Genomic DNA, 20,170 nt, shown 5'->3' on the forward strand with positions numbered 1-20,170 from the left:
AAAGCACAAAGAGCATATAATTGAAAATGTGTTTAGGAAAGAACACAGAAGAAATTATTTGTGAAGGCACCACATCTAAAAGTTCATAAATAGCTGGCTTCAGATGGGTGAAAACCAAAATAAGACTTGGATGCTAGTTCCCTAAGACCTCTGCAGCAATTCCAGCTTTCAACTTCCATAAAAATAGATTAATAGGGAAAAACAAATTAAACATGATGGTTCTAAATCCAGATAATTATAGTATGTTATCATTAATTATACATTTATGTCAGGAATATTGAAAACTACAACATCAGAAAAAAATAAAGAAACTAAAGTCTGATTTTCACTTTTTAAAAATTTATTTCAGATTCATAAATTAACAGTGGTTTCAATTTTAACACATAACTAATTCTTTTCTGAACAAGATAAGATGGTACATTACCATCTCTGGAAGTACTTCAAGTAAAGCTCAAGTTCCTGCTACTTAACAAATTTAAATTCTTGACTAGTACAAGGATACTCTTCACATTCCATGAAAACGGACATGTATTTTTACCCAGCTGCCAAATATAATACCTCTATTTCTTAAAGCATTTTTGTCTGTATCCCCAAGGCCTTGAAAAAGATTCTTAGCAGCAACAAAACAGGACTGACCTGTTACCTAGTCTTTCTTTCCTCTTGAACACGAGCACAGCAGCAAATGAACTCGCATAAAATCACAGAACAGAAAACAACCCCATAAAATCTCAGTGGCACTGCTTGTCCAGAGATTGTTTTACATATAATGACTAATGTCTATGTTTTTAGTTCTCTGGAGAAATAAAAAATAATGTAGCAGTCTACAAACATCTCAAACACTTACACAAGGATTCAGTAAACAATCAACATTAATAAAGATCATTTGCTCCTTCAAAAGGTTCATTTTTGAAGAAAATATAATTTATTTGGCTAGCACATAGTTTTAGTGCAGTTTAAAATGGTCAAGTGAAACAATAAAATCCTAAAAACAGTTCATTTTTAGTACCTGCCCTTTTCTAAATGCATTACCTAGTAAACAAATACAAATCATCATGGCTTTCTATTAAAATGCTCAAACAATCTATTAAAGGATAGGGGTCTGTATTAAAATCCACAGTTGCTTGTACTAGCAATCTAAAAAAAAAACACTCATATTTTTATTGAACTTAAGCTGCAGGTTGTCTACGCTGCTGTCCTGTGAATTCTATGCTTTAGCCAAAGACATTTCTTTTAAGTGAATGATGGGTCTATGTTGCAATTTACCAGTGCTTAATATCCCTCATGATTCTTGCTGGGTCCTCTTCTGTGAGGCTTTTCCCTGAGTCATGTACTTATTGGAAAGGCTGCCTAAATCAGGAGGAAGAAAATATCATGCTTTAAAGATATTATTTACCTTAAAAAAACCCACAAACAAAACAACAAAAAACTACATAAACCAACTGAAACAAAACGATGGGAGAAAATTACTGTCAAGTCAAACTATAATGAAAGGACATACAAATCAGCTTAAGATCATTACCCACTGAAGGACATTAGGAAATAAAAAAATACAGAACTGAAAACCAGCATTTCCTTGAACTAAACACCTAAAGACAAACCACTTTGTGTTACTAAACCCCCAAAATTAGATTTGAAAAAGCCTTCAGTGAAGATGAAAAAATCCAACGTGTCTTCCCAACAAAACTGGTAATTTAATTTGGGATACTTAATTGCAGTTAAGTCATTACAAACTTCAGAAAACTTATTAGGTTCCCCTCCAACTGCAGAGAGATTAGTGCATTACATACTCATGCTGCTGAAAGGTTGGCAGAGTTATACTAGAAATTCTAATTAAAAGCAGCAGCTCTTGAAAGTTTCATTGTACTTGCTGATAAGTGTGTGAAATTACTGTAAGGAAGCTACATTGTTAATCACACATTTAGAGCAAAACTGATTCAGAAAGGGTACATAAAGGCCGTTATAATACAATCTCACTGCTACTTCTAAATGTAATTTTAACTTGTTTGCATTTTTGCAGCTCAGACCAAGAATGTGGTTCGATAATCTCTCCTAAGTTAATCATGTATAATTCTAGACAATTACTACAAGAAACTCTCACAAGAAAGCATTCCATGTTTTGTGCCTGAATAATCAGAGAACCCCATGTAAGCTGAAACAGGAGAGATTGATACAACTCCACTATACCCTGCTGCAAAATAAATCTACCAGAGTCAATGATATAAAGGCACAGAATTGTTATGCCCAAGTTTTGCTTCCAAAACAAAACTCAAGATTTGTACACTTCTCCAGATTAAAAAAAAAAAAGGTGGCTTCAGCCTGTTCAAGCTGCCACTGTGTTCAGCATATTAGCTAGAGTTCCTATGAGGACTGATGAAGAATACAATTACAGAACAATTTGGGTTAAAGGTCATTTAGTCCAACCCTCCTGCTGTGGGCAGGGACATCTTCAACTAGATCAGGTTGCTCAGAGCCACATCCAACCTGACCTTGGATGTTTTCAGGGATGAGGCACCCACCACCTCTCTGGACAACCTGTGCCTGTGTTTCATCATCCTCATTGTAAAAAACTTTCTTTAATCTAATGTAAATTGCCTCTCTTTCTGTTTTAAACCATTACCCCTTACTATTGCAGCAGTCCTTGCTAAATGTTTGTTCCCACCCTTCTCATAGGCCCCTTTTTAGAACTGAAACACCACAACAGTCTTCTCCGAAGCCTTCTTTTCTCTAGGCTGAACAACCCCAACCCTCTCCATAGAGAGGTACTCCATCCCTCTAATTATCATGATGACCCTCCTCTGGACTGGCTCCAACTGTTCCATGTCCTTCCTGTGCTGGGACCCCAGAGCTGGATGCAGAGTTCCAGGTTGGTTTCACCAGAGCAGAGCAGAGGGGCAGAATTCCCTCCCTCACCCTGCTGGCCAGGGTTTTACACAAAGTTTCTGAATTGAACTGATGATATACAAACCTGACTGGGGACTCAAAAATACTCTTCCTTTTTGTTTCTTTTTTTCTTCATGCATAAGCACTCCCTATAAAAACATACACACATCAATGAACCAGCAAAACTTAAGTATTTAATTTCACAACATAAAAGGTTTTCCTTGAAATCTTAGATAAAGCTTTTATTAATTAATTTATATGGACTTTAAAACATCTAAAAAGTAAAAGATGAAACAAAAGAGACACTTAGTGTTTACCTGATTTAATCTACCAGCATGTTTGACAGCAGTTGGTAAAGAAGAAGATCCACACAATACTTCTGGTTTTGAGCCATCTGAAAAAATCATAAAAAGGAGTTGCTAATTGGAAAGTAGCTTCAATTATCATAAGACAGAAAAATACCAAAATATTTTCTATCTAGAATCAGAAAATCTAGAATGTAGGACACTGTTATTTTCCTCAATTTTATAACATGGAAAAATCGCATAATGTGGTGACATACACTTAAGCTAGGAACATACAATAAATTAAACTTTGTATCCTCCTCCAGAATCAGCAGGAGACAAGGAGCTTAGAACGAATGAAGACACAGTGGTAAGTGAAGTGGCCATAGCTTCACAAAATGCAGCAATACAAAGAGTGATCCATTTGTTCATAGTACTTTATTCAACTAAAGAGAACTCTTCAGGCACTAAGCAAGCAATAAAAGACAAAGCCCAACCTACAGCAATTCTTTCAAATTCAAAAATAGTAACTCCCAAAATACAGATAATAGATAAAAACACCTATTGCAGAACTTATTTTAGACGTATATACTGTACAGCCTAAGTATAGTTCTCATATGACGAACACTAAACATGATTGACTATGAAACAATCAGGCATATTCCCCTCCACCTTAGTAGACTCAGTATCACGGCAAACAGAATGGCTGGAAGAGAAGTTCTGTGACAAAAGGTCAAAGATAAACTCAAAAGTTAAATTTAGACTTGACATACACTTTTGAAAGGTCAGAAGCTGAATGAAGCATGGCTTCAATTTTTAATCAACTTTTTTGTCCACCCAGTACTTCTAGTGGTTTATCAAAGTAAGAATACTTCTAAACACATTCACAATTCTTGAATGTACTTGAACCATTTTTCTCCCTCTTCCACTATTTTAACACAGTCTTACACCCTTTTCCACTAAATGCATCTGATCATGAAGAGTTTCCTGATCTAAGGCAGACAGGTTATTTTTGAAAGTAGAGAAAAGCTGGTTTGGAAAGTATGTTTATATAAAAGACTCTAATCTGTTCCTTTAAGAGATAAGTCATGAATAATTTGTAAAACAAATCTTTTCCAGCCTGAATTTCAATGCACCCAGGTTTACCTACAGGGAAACAGTGATACTTTGTTCCTTTGGAAGCTAATTACAAGTACCACATTCTGTCTTAAGTCTCAGTTTTAGAAAGATATTCCTTTATAACACAAATGATGAGCGATCCATCTCATTGGAATGATGACTTAGATAATTAAATACTTCTGCTTAGCAGTATTTCATTCAGGTCTGTCAGTCAGGATAAGATGAACTTCTGTATCCCTTCAACTGCTCAGCTGGCAAAAACATTTTATTCACGAAATTCAGTCTGAGCAAATCAGTACACTTTTCATATTGACTTCAGGGTTGTATAGAATTATTGTGGTTTAGGTGATGTGAAGCACTGTAACAATAGCTTCTGTTGCCATTATGATCAACTGGAAGAGAAGCTGTAATCTGAAATGTTGGCAAGCTAATGTATTGTGACGACAATGGAAATGGAAACAATTTCAACATATTTGGTACTCATACCCTTTTTATTACAAATATATTATCTGCTAAGAGAAACCATGTCATATCTCCCAGGAGATTTCTGAATTCTGATCTCCCAGCACATTTCTGAAAGGAAGGTGAGGATGAAGGGAAAATAGTTAAATGTGACATTTAAAAAAACCCTACAATTACATAATACAAACCCCTTATTTGTTAGTCATTCATGTTAAAAATATTAAAAAACCCCAGAAGTGCTATTTAAACTACTGAGCTTGATGAGTTTCATACCTGCAACTCCTTTGTATTGTGGGCATTCCTTTTTAATATGACCTTCTCTTCCACAGATAAAACAACGTTTTTCTCTTACATCTCTGTCTTCCAGGCGCTTCCATTTCTCTGCTGATTGCCTGGGAGTTTTCTCTCTTCCAGTTTCCACTACTACCCTTGTTAGTTTCCTCTTCTGAGGTGTACATAGGTGCGACTTTCCCTCCCTGATTAAGTTCTCCTTTTCTGTTGGTTTATTCTGCATTTCCTTGTCCTCTTTGCTTCTTTTCTTCTTGGTTTCTCCATACCTTTGTGTACCTTCATAATCATGCTGCCTTCTTAGTCTGCAGGAGCAGAAAAGTGCTGTAGAATTCAGAGGCCTTACATTCACACACAGAGTCAATAAAAATAACAACCAAAAAACACGTGTCCTTAGACAAAATAATTCTTTGGTGAGATAAATAAAGTGAATTTGCCATTCAGTGGTCCACTGACATAACACGTATTTAATAACTTAACTTTACAATTAGATGATAATACAGTCCTAGATCCTAATAATTGTAATTCAAAAAATGTAAGAACTGAAAATCGGGCTGCTCAAGTTGCAGATGATGGAAGAGAAGAAACACCAGGCAAAATGCTAATGAAGTACAAAAAGACAGGGCAATAGTTCTTGTTTTTTTTCTATTTGTACAAATCAACTAGAACTCAGTTCTTTCCTTCTGAAACTGTGCATATCCACTCTAAAAGCCTCTTCTGTTGAGAGAAGCTTCTAACATTCCATGTGACTTAAAGGTCCAATAGTGAGGAAATGCTACCACTGTCTGACTTGTTTCATCTAACAGGTTTATACATGACTAGAGAAGGAGACACGAGTGGAATGTCCAAGTCTGAAGATGATACCGGGCTCCTTTAGCAAGCTGATGCACTGCTACTAGCAAGAAAATACTTCACAACACTGAATAAATGGCAAAAGAATGGCATGAGCTTCAAGGTGAGCTTCTTTTTTTAAAAAAAACAGACATAAAAGAAAGACCTGGGGAACTATAGACAGGTCAGTCTCACCTCTGCCTGGTAAGATAATGGAGCAGATCCTCCTGAAAACTTATGCACATGGAAAACAGAGCAGCAACTGGTGACAGCCAACGTGCCTTCACTAAGAGCAAAACACGCCTGACAAATCTGGTAGCTTTCTACAAAAATGAGTTACAGAAATGGTGGGTAAAGAAAGAGTGACTGATATCATGTACCTGGACTTCTGCAAAACATTTGACACTGTCTTACACAACATCCTTGTCACTAAAATGGAAAGACATGGATTTGATAGGTGGACCACTCAGTGGATAAGAATGAATAGCTGCACTTCAAGCATTGTGGTCAATGTCTTGATGTCTGTGTGAACACCAGTGAACACCAGTGGTGCTCTTCAGGAGTCTGTATTGGGACCAGTATTATTTAACATCTTTGTTAGGGACAAAGGCAAATGGATTAAGCGCACACTAAGAAAGTTACTAGATGAGTAAGATTAGCTTTACACTTTAACTCAAAGATATAGGAATTTTACATATCAGTAAGAACACCTATGGATCTGGTTGCCACAGAAGATTGCTAAGGAAACCAGAAGAATCAGGTTCAGGAAAAGAAGAAACCAACAAAAACTACAAAATCACAAAACAAGTCCAGTCCACAAATGAGCATTACCAGAGCAGGGCAGGTATGTACTCTAACATTTCTTATACAGCAATGCTAAGGGAATGCAGGAGAAGACACTACAGAAAAAAACTAGTTTACCCTTCATAGACAGCACCCCCTTTTGCAATAAATGACTGAAAAGAGGACTCAAATGTATCAGTGGTTTTACCCCACACGGCATTTGTGTTCTTAGATGCACAATCCCATTTACTTTTCCTCTAGTACTGTATAAAACATAGGTGAGTATGTGCAGTGAACTGGTATTTCACTTCAGAATGCAAGATTAAAAATCCACAGATGTAAGACAGCAGTTTGGACGTTGAGGAGACTTTCACACCACCTTCAGCCTTCTTTATTTTCAAACTATCATCAGGTAGTGTGCTCGCAATTGCTAAAGCTGAGTCAACTTCTAAATTAACAGAATCAACAGTTTAAGTTTACAAATCTATAATATTTAGTAGAACAGCCACTTTATCCAACATGTTAGTAGCTTTTTTTTTTTTTTTACTTAGTTACAGGAAAGTGCAAAGCATTTTTAATGACAGCTTTTAACATAAATAGATTCTAAATGATGGGTAAATTTTTCCATCCACCTTCCATGTGAGCGTAAATATTTTCAAGATTTCACTATTTTTTAGACATGAAGTCTTTAAAGAGCTTCGTCTTAACTAAAATCAAAATTAAAGGATGAGTTTTAAGTTTAGACATTTTGTAAGAGAAAGAGTGGCAAAAGTCATTTAGCCATTCATTTGTTGCCAGAAGAGAGTCGATGAATATTGGACATGGCTACTCAGGGACAGGAAGCGTTCTCTTGGATGTAAAACAGGACACTGGTCTCACACGTGTGCTTATGAAAAATAATGCTGTGACATTCTTGCCTTGCTTTTGACAGGAACTGCACGATTCTGTGAACTTGACAAAATCATGTCTTGCTAGGAACAGCAAAATTCTGGTAGTAGAAGCTATTAAATAAATAAAAATATAAAAGGTATCCATAGTGCTTTTCACAGCACAGTTATTCAGCTCTGCTGAATATTTAGATTCTCTTTGACTTCTCCTTTCCTGTATAAGGAAGTGGAGAGTCAGCATTGACACTTTAACAGTTCTGCAGCAACACTATCTATCACTGCCAAAACAAGTACTGATACATTTTAAATTTAATTCTGGTTCACGAAATAATCTGCAGCATGTACAAGTTTTGCTTTACCATTCCTAGACTAATCTTTCCTAAACAAACCTAAGGAAAAAGTTACATGCAGATGCCAATACTATACTCACTTTCGTCTCATGGGGCAATCTTTCATGAAATGGCCAATTTTACCACAAGTTCTGCAGCATCTATCATTTGGTGCCAATTCTCCTTCTGTTAGTACCTCAGGATCAAAAAAGTACTCCTGTAGAAGAAATCATATATCTAAAATGAAAATCCAAACACTTGATCAAGGCAGATACAGAAGTGTTAAAACAGCAGTAGAGTTACACAAAATAATAAACTTGGAGTCTGTAGCCAAACCCTGAAAGACTCAATGACTTTACTAGCTACCAACCTCTTCTTTGACAGGCAGCCTACTCACCACCAGGTCTGCACACTGTTATAAAAGTGAAGTTTTAAGAAATGCTAAGCTGGTTTTGATTTGGATTAAAATACATAAATCTGTACAATGAAACTCTTGAATTGACTAGTATTTTGCAAAATATTTACATGCAAGTAACATTAAAACAGTACTCAGCAGTAACTCCCATGAAGATTTTTAGAGTAGTGTGGAAATTTAAGAGAAAGAGCTTACAGTGAGCATAACCATAGTTACACTCAATGTAAGCAAAGGCTAAATTAAATGCCAAAGAGCACACACAGAGTCCTCTTAGAAGGAACTTACCATTTCTGATGGGTACTCTTTAGGAAATATTTTTATAGGGGTACCAAATACCCTTCTGCCATTGATAAAAGCCTTCATTATAAAATTTGTCACTGTGGAAGAAAAAAAAACCCAAACTGAAATTATCACTTATATATCAAACTAGAATGTAAAATAATATCCAGGACAAGATCTTCACTTCGTAACTGAAATTGCTAATGGAAGACTTACTTTTTCTTGACAATCCAGCTCCAAGATTGTGGTTCAAATCAAAGGGATCTGTAGAAAAAAAAATGACGGGCATTCCTCAATGTGCAAACAAAGAATAGAAATTCTTTCCATGAAAATGAAATGGGCTAGAAAACAATTTACAGATTATTTCTAAAATATGTCACTGCATTTTCTCTATCAGACATCACAGCGATAATAAACAGCCTATACCACGCAGAGAGTGGAAGCATTTAAGTAAATATGGGCCCAGCTAAACCTAGTATTTTTGAGGACACCTCATTTGCATTGTAGATGATTTCTTTGCCAAAGGATTTTGTTAAATCTATTTTTCTGCCACTTACTTCACAATGAAAAGTGTCAAGTCTGCTTTGCAACTCCTTTTCAGCAGCCAAAACACCCCTTAAAAATTATGTTTAGCACTACAAAAACTCAATGGCAATTTTGTGACAGTTTCAGAACATAAGCATATAACAATTTATAATCTAGTAATAGAAAAATAATTAAGCCTGGTGAAAAAGAAAAATTTTCATGTTAAAGGAGTTCTGTATATTCCTGTACTTCCTATTCTTTTACCTTCAATTACAATATATTTGGAGGTCCACTGCTTCTTGAAAGTCGTAAGTAGATTTTTCCTCCTGATGCAGATGACATGCTCTTTAAAATCAAATTCTTCTGTGTAGAAACGGAGAAGTCCCAGCCACAGCTGCCCAGCAGATTCAGTGTTTTTCCCATAGTCTGGCCAAACAACTGACTAAAATGACAAAAATATTGTTACATGCAGTACTGACATTAAGCATTTTCATGATTTCCATAATATATTTTCATCATTTATTTTGTACAGAAAAGCAGTGGAATACACTCACACTAGAATACTTCCTTTCATAATTTATATTGATAATCCAATATTGGTTTTAAATGTCATATTTTTTAATCTATTAACAACAAAGTGGGCAATTAATAGAGATTTTGGCACTAGGTTTTCTTCTTAAGAAAATAATTTATTAATTCAGCACGAATCTGTAAAAAACAAAATTATTCAATGGAATGGGCACCAGGGAGACCCGGGGGAAATGAGACAGTGCCTGTGTGGTGTTTAGTTGCCAGCTGGGGTTAAATCACAATATTCAACTTCTATATTTGAGAATAATGTCTTTAAAAGGAATTTCTATTCATTTGCCAAGCTACAGATACCATTTCCAATTAGCCTGATTTACTCACCAACTCCTCTATCTTATCAAAGAAATATACATTCCAGCCATCAACCAAAATTTCAGGCTTTTTTGGTTCTTTGTAGATCTGAAAGAATAATATTAAAAATCATTAGAAGAGGTTTTCATATTCAGCACTGCCATTCTTCTGATCAATACTGTGTACAGTTACTCATTTCTTTCCAATATGCCATACCTCTTGAAGAACAGGGATGACTGGTGGATTTCTCTGTTGAAGAAAATAAAGCACCATAAGAGTATATGCATAAGATGACAGGCTACCTCGAGATGCATCTCCAATGTCACATATCTAGAAAAAGAAACATGATTTTTATCTGTCATGGTGTCAGCCCTTGCTGCAGGAACTACTGCTTCTAGAATGTCTGAAATACACGTACCTTTGTAAAGACTTTCATTGTGTAACACAGATATTTTACTCTAGGATCAATAGCTGCATAAGATGACAGAAGTCTGGTGTTATGCAAGGCCTAGAAAAATAAGGAAGTCATATAGAAAATAAAGAAGCTCTGAAGTCATGAAGGAAATAAACTGAAAACATGAAAAACAAAAACTCTAGGTTATGTCCTCAAGAAATGCATATATGAAGCCCTGCACAGTAGGAATACACATTGAGAAAGGAAGCACTCAACAATGAGGTTATCACCTGCTCTTTTAAAACCCAACCAACTTCTTTAACCTGTGTGGAAGCGGTATAAAGCAGCATTCACAGAACAATACTTCAAAGCACTGATCTCCTACTACAGCTTCAAAATATTTGGTAGACGGTAACTACTTGAACCCAGATCTGTAAGAGCCACCAACGGACACATATGGATGCATAACTTCAAAGAGAAAACCTTCCCACCTAGTGGTTGAGGTATCTTCCTCAAGACTCCCCTTGAGCTCATAAAAAACCTTCAGAAAGTTTAAGAATAGTCACTAAAACTTAACTTTCCTTTGCTGTTTCAAAGAAATTTTGAAATTTAGAGACATTGAAATAAACTAAACCTGTTTTTAAATTGTTTGGCCAAGAACACATGGATTGTTTTTGTGTTGTTTGGGGGTTTTTTTCCATTCTAGTATGTTACAGTTCAGGCAAGCTGGGTTCAAAATCACTATTTCAGGTCTCAAAGCTAGGCAAGAGGCATGATGCTAAGTGGAGTCTATAAAAGCTGATTACTTCACTTTGTCTCTCATTTAAGAAAGACTTACAGTACTGAAACAACTGTTTCTTACTATTACTGAAGAACTAATAGATTTTCTTGGGAAAGTGACAACTCTAAAGCCTCAACTGTGCAGCTGACTCCACTCATAGTCAAACGAACAAAACCAAGAAGTTTCTTTGAAATATAAATCTACAAAAGGTAATTGGAAACAATTGATTATTGAACCTCATCCAAACAATCACTTCAGTCTCAAGAAACAGATCCTCAGTTTTTTGTTACACAACTTAAAATATAAAAGGAGATAACCTTACCAGAGTATTATATAAACTGATGTCTACTTCAAGACCACTTCTGACATGGAAAAATTTGACAATTGGGACTTTAGCAGTCGTTATAGGCAAGACATTTCTTAAACCTAGGATGAAAAGTCATATTACTGAATAGCTACATTACAGTCCTACACAGTATCAAATAACTTCCAACTGTAGCCAAAAGAGTACAAAATAAAATCTTAGTTGACACCAAATTTGTATTTCAGCTACGTTTTAACACTGATTTTAGAAATTTGTCAAACATGATCAATCTGCTAAATATAATTTATATAAATGTATGTTTAGCCCCCTAAAAAATAAAGAGCAGCCTAAATAAAATTTCTTCTTAGAGAAATAAGCTGAAGAGATAAATGATAGTTCATTACAATTCACTGGAGATACACCAAAACAAGCACTATAAAATTCATGATTTCTTGCAGAAAAAACAGGATCCCCATTGGCAGACTTGTATCAGAATACTATCAACTTCCCATGCAGTGAACATACAAGTACATAATAATTAAACTGAAGCCTCAAGTCCTAAATCCTTGTTCTTATACGTAAGTTATAAATATACTATCTGTCCAGATCAGACGTGGTCCAATAACATTATTAACTCAGGTACCTACATATACAAACAAAAATAAATCCAAACACTCATAATATTCAACCTTACTCTTACTAACATAAGCTCTTTTATTTTAGTTGTATCCTAAATGATTTTCATCTACAGTGCCCCAGAACACTGTCACTACAGCAAATGAAATAACAAAACCAGAATCACTTATTTTAATTTTCCAGAGATTTACCTGACTGTTTCTTGAGAACTTTTGCTAAATCTTCAATGATTCTGATGCAATCAAGTACCTAAGACATTAAGAAAAAAAGCTAAAAGATGTATCTGCTACAAGAGCCATTAAGCTTAAAGCTGTATAATCAAATGTTTCATGTTATACAGAATTATGTGAATAGAAGAAATTGTTTCCAAATAGCATACGTAAAATCAACAGTTGATAATATAATAACGAAAACATTTTACAAGCTAATATTAGGCATGAAAGGATACCGATGGGCTCTTCCAATGTTTCCCATTTCCAGTTGTTTATGCAATAAAGAATGTCACAAATAAAGCTAGAAATCCAAAATTCAGGAGAAAACTGGCTATTTTATTCTTAGACTCATGCCTAGGGCAACAGCAAACACCTCCAAAATAATCTGCCTTAGTGGTACATTAATATTTTCTTCTAGTATTAAACTATTTTATAAAATAATGAGTTTGTTACACTAGATACACAATATAAGAAAATTTTGCATTTATTTCACCATAAAACCAAAATCTTCTCAACCTACCTCAGCAGTTTCCACACCATTTATTGTCATACAGATATCAAGATCACTTTGTTTGAAGCCAAAGCCATTCTTTGAGGAGCCAAACAAATCCAGCTTAGTTCCTGTAAGGCATATATCAAGAAAAATATCAAATTATATGTAACACAGAATCTCAAATTGTATGCAGCTGCAAACCACTGCATGACTTCCAACACAGGCATGAAAACATTATTGTATTTATTTGGTACATGAACAGTTTCTGATCAACTTTGCTTATGAGAACAGAATCTCTATTGCTGATTCAAATAAGCAGTCTGAGAAATCCAGAAACAAGTTGGGTTTTCTATTAATTAAATCATCAGCATGTAGGTTCAAGCTGGTATGTGATTGAAAACGGTTTTGTATAGAGATTTTTAGGAAAAGGGATATACCTGGCTCCAGACAAAAAAAAAAAATCTTTTTTTGATTTTAAAAGACAATGAACTGAAGTCCAGGTGTTACAGGTAAGATTTCCAGAAACAAACAAAGGGAAAAAAAAAATCAAACGCCTAGGTTCTGTGAATAGGCCAGATGTTGTGTCTACTATTTTAAAATATTCCAAGCCCAGTGATTAATACATAAAATTAAAATAACAAACGTAAAACTTCTGTTTTGATTTGTTTCTTCCTTAACTTGCCATTGTTCCTTCCTACTAATGTGTGCTATATATGAATAAAAAAAAATTCCCAAATTTAAGGAAGCCTTAAAACACTTAGAGCAAAAATTAATGTAATGAAGTATTGCAACGCTGAGCAACAACACGGGTTAAATATTCAAAGTTAAAGTGTTAATTACACTAAAATGATGCTTTCTTGGAAAACATTCAAGTGTCAACAATCAGAAGTATAAATATGAAGTCAGAATGGCCTAATTACCGGGGAAATCCTGTCTAATGAAACTTTCCAAGCTTTGTCTTATATGTTCCCGAGCCTGATCCTCCACTATATTTGGAGCAAAATCATCTTTAAAAAAAGAAAAAAAAAAGACAACAATTTAGGCAACTGTACTTTAAAAAGAGCAAAGATTCAAGTGAAAATAGAGAGCAGTTTACAGTGGGGCAGGGAAAGGGAAAGAGAAAAAGAAAGAAAATTCACATGTGAAGAAAAGAAAGCAAGGGTGAAGTAGAAGAGAAATACCTGTTCAAAGAAAAACATTAATTAGACAAATAATGCATTTTGTCTGGTCAGAAATGGCGAGAGAGAAAGGAGGAAAGTTGGGTCATTCTGAAAAGAACAAAAGTGGAGAAATATTACAAAATTATATTTTGACACTATTTCTTCTAGAATACTGAAGTATTTTTTAATGAAAACTACAAGTTAAGGAACAGTTAACATAATTCAAATCAGACAAATATAAAAGCATCAGTCAAAAACTCTACCCAATATTAGACTCTCAGGAAATGTATTTTTATGTACGAGTGATCAACCAGCCAGTTGTAAGACTAATCTAAACACTTTTTTGTTCTCTAGATATAATCTACTCAGTAGCTCTATTAGAGCTGTTACCATTAAGCCAAAGCATAGAATTGTATCTAACATTGAAAGGCAGCATAGCAAATAAACTGTCACTTTATAACACCATTAGTCTGTGGATAGTACATTTTTTCCCCCCGATTCTTTTTCTATGGCACAACAGTATTCAAAAGTAAAAACTTACGGTAACACTGGACACAAACTTGATCTAGAGTAACTGAAAACTTGGGTGTCAGCGGTGGCAGTGGGTCAAGCTCAATTTTCTTGAAATCTTCGGGACAATCATTCTTTAAGTGACCCTCCTGTTTGCACAAACTACATACTACTGTTGGAGACTGCATGAACAAAAAGCAAGATTGGTTTTTAAAACTATAGTACTTTACTGAATTTGAGCAACACTTTCGTATAACTTCTAACAGAACATAAGCAATATGTTTATGTTCTGATACAGCTTGCTTACCTTGCCTTTTGTAAATGCTTGTTTACTGAATTGATAAAAAAGTTCAGATTCTAAGCACTGTTCTACTGCTGTGGTCTCTTCAGAATGGCTTCCCTTTTCAATAAGATATTCCTGACTCAAATTGATCCTCAGAGGTCTATCTACATTTTCTTTGAAATGTTCGTTTTCATATTTACTGGGGATGGAAAGATCATCATCTTCCTCTGACTGTGCATCATCATCTCCAGATCCAGTATATGTGTTATCTAGTTCACCTCCAGCTCTAATAGTAACACTGCATTCTCTCTGATTGAGAAGACTTGGAGCTTCCTCTTCTTCCTCTTCATCATCTGAGTTAAACATTTGGGACATCTGACTCTGTGCTGAACATAGGAATTTTTGTGGGGATTCATCCAGTTCATCAGTACCTTCAGTGCTACTATCCTCATAAATGTCAATCTTGTCATCTATTATACCACTGCACTCCAAGCCAAAATCATCACTCTCTGTAAGTGCAGTGTTTTGAAAACCTTCTAAGTCTGAAGTATCACATGTCTCTCCATCATGCTCATTCACCATAATAGGGAGTTCTCCACTGTCACTGTCTTCATCAACTGTCTGCTCAACAGCCAAAATATTATTCCATTGTCTTTTTTGTTGTTCATGTTCTTCCTCTTCCTCCTCTTCTTCATCTTCATTTTCACTCTCTGTCTCTTCACAACTCGGTTTAAAATCCTCATTATCTCCAGAAATAATTTCCTCAATTACACAGTCTGAGTCTTCATGGGTAATTCCCAGATGACTTATATCATCAGCCAGTTCTTCTGTGAAACTTTCTGAGCCATCACACAGTTTTGAAGGACCAATCTTAAGCTCCTTAGGCATACACGTATTCTCTGTTGTGCAGTTTTCCACTATGACTGTGTTTGTTCTACCATCCAAGTTTTGCAAGTCAGAAACTTCATGCTTTTTAGCATCTTTTCCATGGTCCAGCATTTGGGATTTCTCCTCACTTGCATTTGAAGGGGGTATTTTGCTCAATTTTTCTTTTTTTTTTTGAGGCAAGGCAAAATACTTATAAGTTGCTCTCAGACAGTGAAGAATATACTCGTACACTAGCTGGCTGTTCAGAGTTCTTGCCACATTCCTTTTAACTGAATACGGGTCTAGTAAAAAGAAGTGAGCCAGTAGTGAAAGAGTTAGCTTCTTAAAAAAAGAATACACGTACATATTTACAGAGTTTGAATTGCTAATAATTCTTAAACATTGTGTAAGGACACAAGATCTACAAACTGTGCTGAAGACAATTTTAAGTTCATTTAATTATTTCTCATAATGTTTAAAATAATATCCAATAGAAATATTAAGCTGATTTTTTTGGAAAAAAATATTCTACAATAACCAATCCAACATCAAAAATTTCTAAGTTGTAATATACAATATCAACAGGCACGTTAGCACCATATAAAAATTAAAGTTACAGTTATTTGAAGTTTATTGAGAGATATTTATATACCTTCCACAGCAATGCGCTTTTTAGGCCAGTCCTTTAATTCACGAGACACTGGTTCCTTGAGTCGTATGCTAATAACCAAATCAGCCATATTGAACTCCAAGGCATAGAAACGAAGCAGTTCAAGCCACAGCTGACCAATGGGTGCTGAACACTGCTGACCTAAATCAAATACTAAGGGAACCTGTCAATTACAGAAGAAAACCTTAAATGATATTTACTGCACGGGCGTTTAACAGCTACACTTCCTTTATTTCATCTGTAATATAGTAAGGCAGAATTTATCATTGGTTCTTGACTCCTGCAATTGCAATGAAAACTGCAATTAAAAAGTTGGAAGATAGAGTATAAAACTCCAAAATGAAAGAATACAGCAACAGTAAAGAGTAGCATCAATCATTATTAACAATTGTTTCTTTAGGTGTTTATGCCATAATTTATAAACTTCCAAGAAAGAAGCGTATCTCACAGGGCAGAATGGATTATACAGCATAATTTTCAGCAAAGTCTAGACTGAATTTTTAATTCTCACAAAATGCAATCACCTCCCTTACTGTTCCTTACAAAGTTGATATAGTAGAAATAATTTCTAAGAACAATTCAAAGCAAAGATGAAATATTTTTCATATGCTTAATCTAATTTTAAGATAAAACTGCTTCAGCTCTGTAAACTGTATTCTCTCCAACAGATTAAAATTCAGGGTCTTAGCAAAGAGATCACATCTATTTTCCTACCAGCTCCTCAGCACCAAGAGCTAAGCACAACAGACCCTGAAGCAAGTAGACATGCAGTCTCTTAGCTCAGCTCATGATTTTGAAATATAAACACAAAACTGAATTAGAAAATTGTTCTGAGAACAGCAATGGCTGCTATATTATGACAGAAACAAAAGTTCAGACCTTGCCCCTTCTAGGGGAAGCTTCTTGTGGCAAATCAGAATCATCACTGGGGTTATGCTCCCAAACCACAGCATCGTTCTGGACTTCTCTCAGATGAAAATTAGCTAATTTGTTTAGCGAGAATCCTCCAATCTAGAGGAAATGAAAAAAGAAATATAAAGCTAAACATCACATGAACTTCAAATTTTAGTTCCCACATCATAGTAGAACAACGTTTAACAACAGCTGTTCCAGGTCTAGAATATGCCCCAATCTTTTTCTCACCTCTCTATACTTCTTTACAAAAACTCTTAAGAACTCAGTGCTCTTGGAAGGGTGTGCTGGTGTCCACACTCAGGAAATATGGACAGTGAGGTGGACTGAAAACTGGATGAATAGCAGATCCCAGAGGGTTGTAATCAGTGGCACAGAGTCTAAACATGGACCCATCACAAGTGGTGTCCCCCAAGGGTCAATACTGGGCCCAGTGTTGTTTAATCTGTTCAGCAGTGGTTTGGACAAAGGGACAGATGCCTCCTAAACAGGTCACTGATAACACAAGGCTGGAGCATTGGCCAATACCCCAGAGTGCAGCCTTGACAGGATGGAGAGATGGGCAGAGAAAAACTGCCTGAAATTCAACAAAGGCAAAAGCAGGGTCTGGCATTCCACTGTGGAGGAATAACCCCAGGCACCAGCACAGGCTGGAAAAGCAGCCCTGTGTCCTGGTGGCCAAGAATGTTGTTCTGGGGTGCATTAGGAAAGGACTGCCAGCAGGACAAGGGGGATGATCCTGTCCTTCTACTCAGCCCTGGTGAGGCACCTCTGGAGTGCTGTGTCCAGTTCTGGGCTCCTCAGGACAAGAGAGAGATGGAGCTCCTGAAGTGGGTCCAGCAAAGGGCTACAAAGATAAATAAAGGACTGGAGCACATCACTTATGAGGAAAGGCTGAGGGAGCTGGGCTTGTTCAGCCTTGAGAAGAGGCAACTGAGATAAGACCTCATCAAGGTCTGAGCATCTGAAGGGAGGATGTCAAGAGGATGGATCCAGCTGGTGCCACGCCATAGGACAATACGCAGTGGGCAGAAAATGATGCAGGAAGTTCCACCTGAATATGAGTAAGAACTCGTATGGGTGTACTGTGTGGGTGACCAAACATTGGAACTGATTGCCCCAAAAATTCTGTAATTCTGTGTCATGCAACCTTTTCTTTGCACATTAGACAAGGATAAATACATATCTTTTAATTATATGGCCATATACAACAGCACATTTTTCTCATCCAGTTCAGAAAGTGCACATGCTTTCAAATGAGTCAGGAGCGTAGCAGAGAAAAATTGTTAACTGCAAGGTTTGTATATTAGTTACAGGAACCGGAAGACATGTGCTAAACATAACAAGAGACTGTAAGTACAAAAGTGGGTGCCATGAATAGAGTACATAAATGCTGTCCTGGAGAACTGGATTTTGGATTGGCATCCATAATAGAACTCCTGACATTAAGATGCGTTTCAGTTTCTAAACCAAAGAAATACATGCTCTGAACTCCTCATGTGATCCCTTCAGATGGTATCACACCAGTGTTTTCTCCAACCATGGTCCATGGTTTGGAGAATTAGATGGCAAATTCCAAGACATTGTTTTGGAATGTAGTTATGTGGATTGAGTTCTCAACAGTCTGGAAGAAAGGCTAAAAAAAAGAGGAAGAAAATTGTAGCAGAATGCATTATTCACTGCCCAGCTCTCCTTATTCACAGAAGGGGCAACAGAGTACGTCAATGACTAGGATTGTAAACTGCAATCTTACAGGTAGGCATACGAAAGTTAAGTGTAGTCATTGAATGATGATGAATTCACATTCTTAACTCCTGCAGAAATGGCTCACTTATTGCTTGCTCAGAGTAGCATAAAGCTGACAGATTATATACCACCAGAAACAACTGGTCCTTTCACTTATACTATTCACTGTACTAATATACATACCCATGATCCCAAATAGACAGGCAGAGAGGGCTCCCTCCTCTGTTGCAGGAAGAAAATAACCATTAAAGCGAACACATAAGGTGACAAGCCTCCTTCTTCAGGACGATCAACACAGCATAACTGTAAAAACAAATTGTGCAGTCATTAAAGCTTCAAGTGATACTATGAAAAATATTCTTTTAGTTACTGTTCAGAAGTCAGTCACATTGAATACTGAAGAAACTCAGATATCTTTGAGCTCTTTCTTATCAGATGCAACTTGTTCTCAAGGCCTGCATATTTACTGCAGTTACTATCATACTACCAATAATGTTTTCAGTGTAAGAACCATAGACACAGACTGGCAAAACAGACAGGATACAGCATGTTTGCAAAAAATGATAGCTCCTTTTACATAGATACAGTACAAGTCAAAAGTTCTTCAAATTTTTAATTAATATTTTAATTGCAGACACACATATTTCACAAGTTACATTAATTCATGAGATTGTTTTCCTCTACAATAGAGACAAATAGTTCTTTTTTTTTTTTCATGATTGATTAAGTTTATTGAGAAACTAGCAATTCCATTTCATATACATTCCTCTGATTAGTTTGGTAACAGAGCAGGATACTTAGTCTGCATGTCACTGAATGAAACTTAAAATTCCACTTTTGAAAATTAGTGTAACATTATCACTCACAAATAATAATTATATAACTTACAAAATTTACAATTGACAAAAATTTATTAAAACGTATGGCCTTACTTCAACTCTTTTTCAAGGACTGTTTCAACAACCATTTTCTAAACCATAACTACAGGCATAATATCAAAGTTCTTTCAATATTTATTCACAGATAAGGGAATACAAATGACTCTCACCTTTGCCCAATACCTAAAGGCAATCACCAAAGGTACGATAGTAGGTTCCAGCTTTCCAAGTGCAGTCAAATGGTTTGTTGTCAGACAAGCATTCTCATTCCCTGCACTCACTTTACAAATAAGGCCACTAAAATCCAAAAAGAAACGAAAGGTCTTGAAGGTTTTTTAAGAACACCAATAGGTCAGACAACAC

General features: G+C 35.8%; 1 protein-coding gene across 3 annotated transcripts in view; it reads right to left on the reverse strand.

Moving 5' to 3' along the window:
* Nucleotides 1-324: 324 nt before the first annotated feature.
* Nucleotides 325-20,170, reverse strand: part of TUT7 (terminal uridylyl transferase 7) — a 32,316-nt gene continuing 12,470 nt past the window's right edge. For all 3 annotated transcript variants that reach the window (XM_063422359.1, XM_063422358.1, XM_063422360.1), the window contains 21 exons: nt 19,978-20,104; nt 19,113-19,232; nt 17,151-17,282; nt 16,254-16,434; nt 14,759-15,903; nt 14,483-14,633; nt 13,702-13,788; nt 12,809-12,909; nt 12,268-12,325; nt 11,459-11,562; nt 10,380-10,469; nt 10,178-10,291; nt 9,992-10,069; nt 9,347-9,524; nt 8,774-8,821; nt 8,564-8,655; nt 7,965-8,080; nt 5,019-5,338; nt 3,198-3,274; nt 2,966-3,029; nt 325-1,347 (listed from right to left, as the gene is read on the reverse strand). In XM_063422359.1, coding sequence (XP_063278429.1) covers nt 1,280-1,347; nt 2,966-3,029; nt 3,198-3,274; nt 5,019-5,338; nt 7,965-8,080; nt 8,564-8,655; nt 8,774-8,821; nt 9,347-9,524; nt 9,992-10,069; nt 10,178-10,291; nt 10,380-10,469; nt 11,459-11,562; nt 12,268-12,325; nt 12,809-12,909; nt 13,702-13,788; nt 14,483-14,633; nt 14,759-15,903; nt 16,254-16,434; nt 17,151-17,282; nt 19,113-19,232; nt 19,978-20,104 — 3,451 coding nt within the window. In that variant the 3' untranslated portion in view covers nt 325-1,279. The remainder of the gene's footprint in view (nt 1,348-2,965; nt 3,030-3,197; nt 3,275-5,018; nt 5,339-7,964; nt 8,081-8,563; nt 8,656-8,773; nt 8,822-9,346; nt 9,525-9,991; nt 10,070-10,177; nt 10,292-10,379; nt 10,470-11,458; nt 11,563-12,267; nt 12,326-12,808; nt 12,910-13,701; nt 13,789-14,482; nt 14,634-14,758; nt 15,904-16,253; nt 16,435-17,150; nt 17,283-19,112; nt 19,233-19,977; nt 20,105-20,170) is intronic.

The sequence above is a fragment of the Prinia subflava genome, chromosome Z (genome assembly GCF_021018805.1).
Source record: "Prinia subflava isolate CZ2003 ecotype Zambia chromosome Z, Cam_Psub_1.2, whole genome shotgun sequence".
Classification (NCBI taxonomy): Eukaryota; Metazoa; Chordata; class Aves; order Passeriformes; family Cisticolidae; genus Prinia; species Prinia subflava.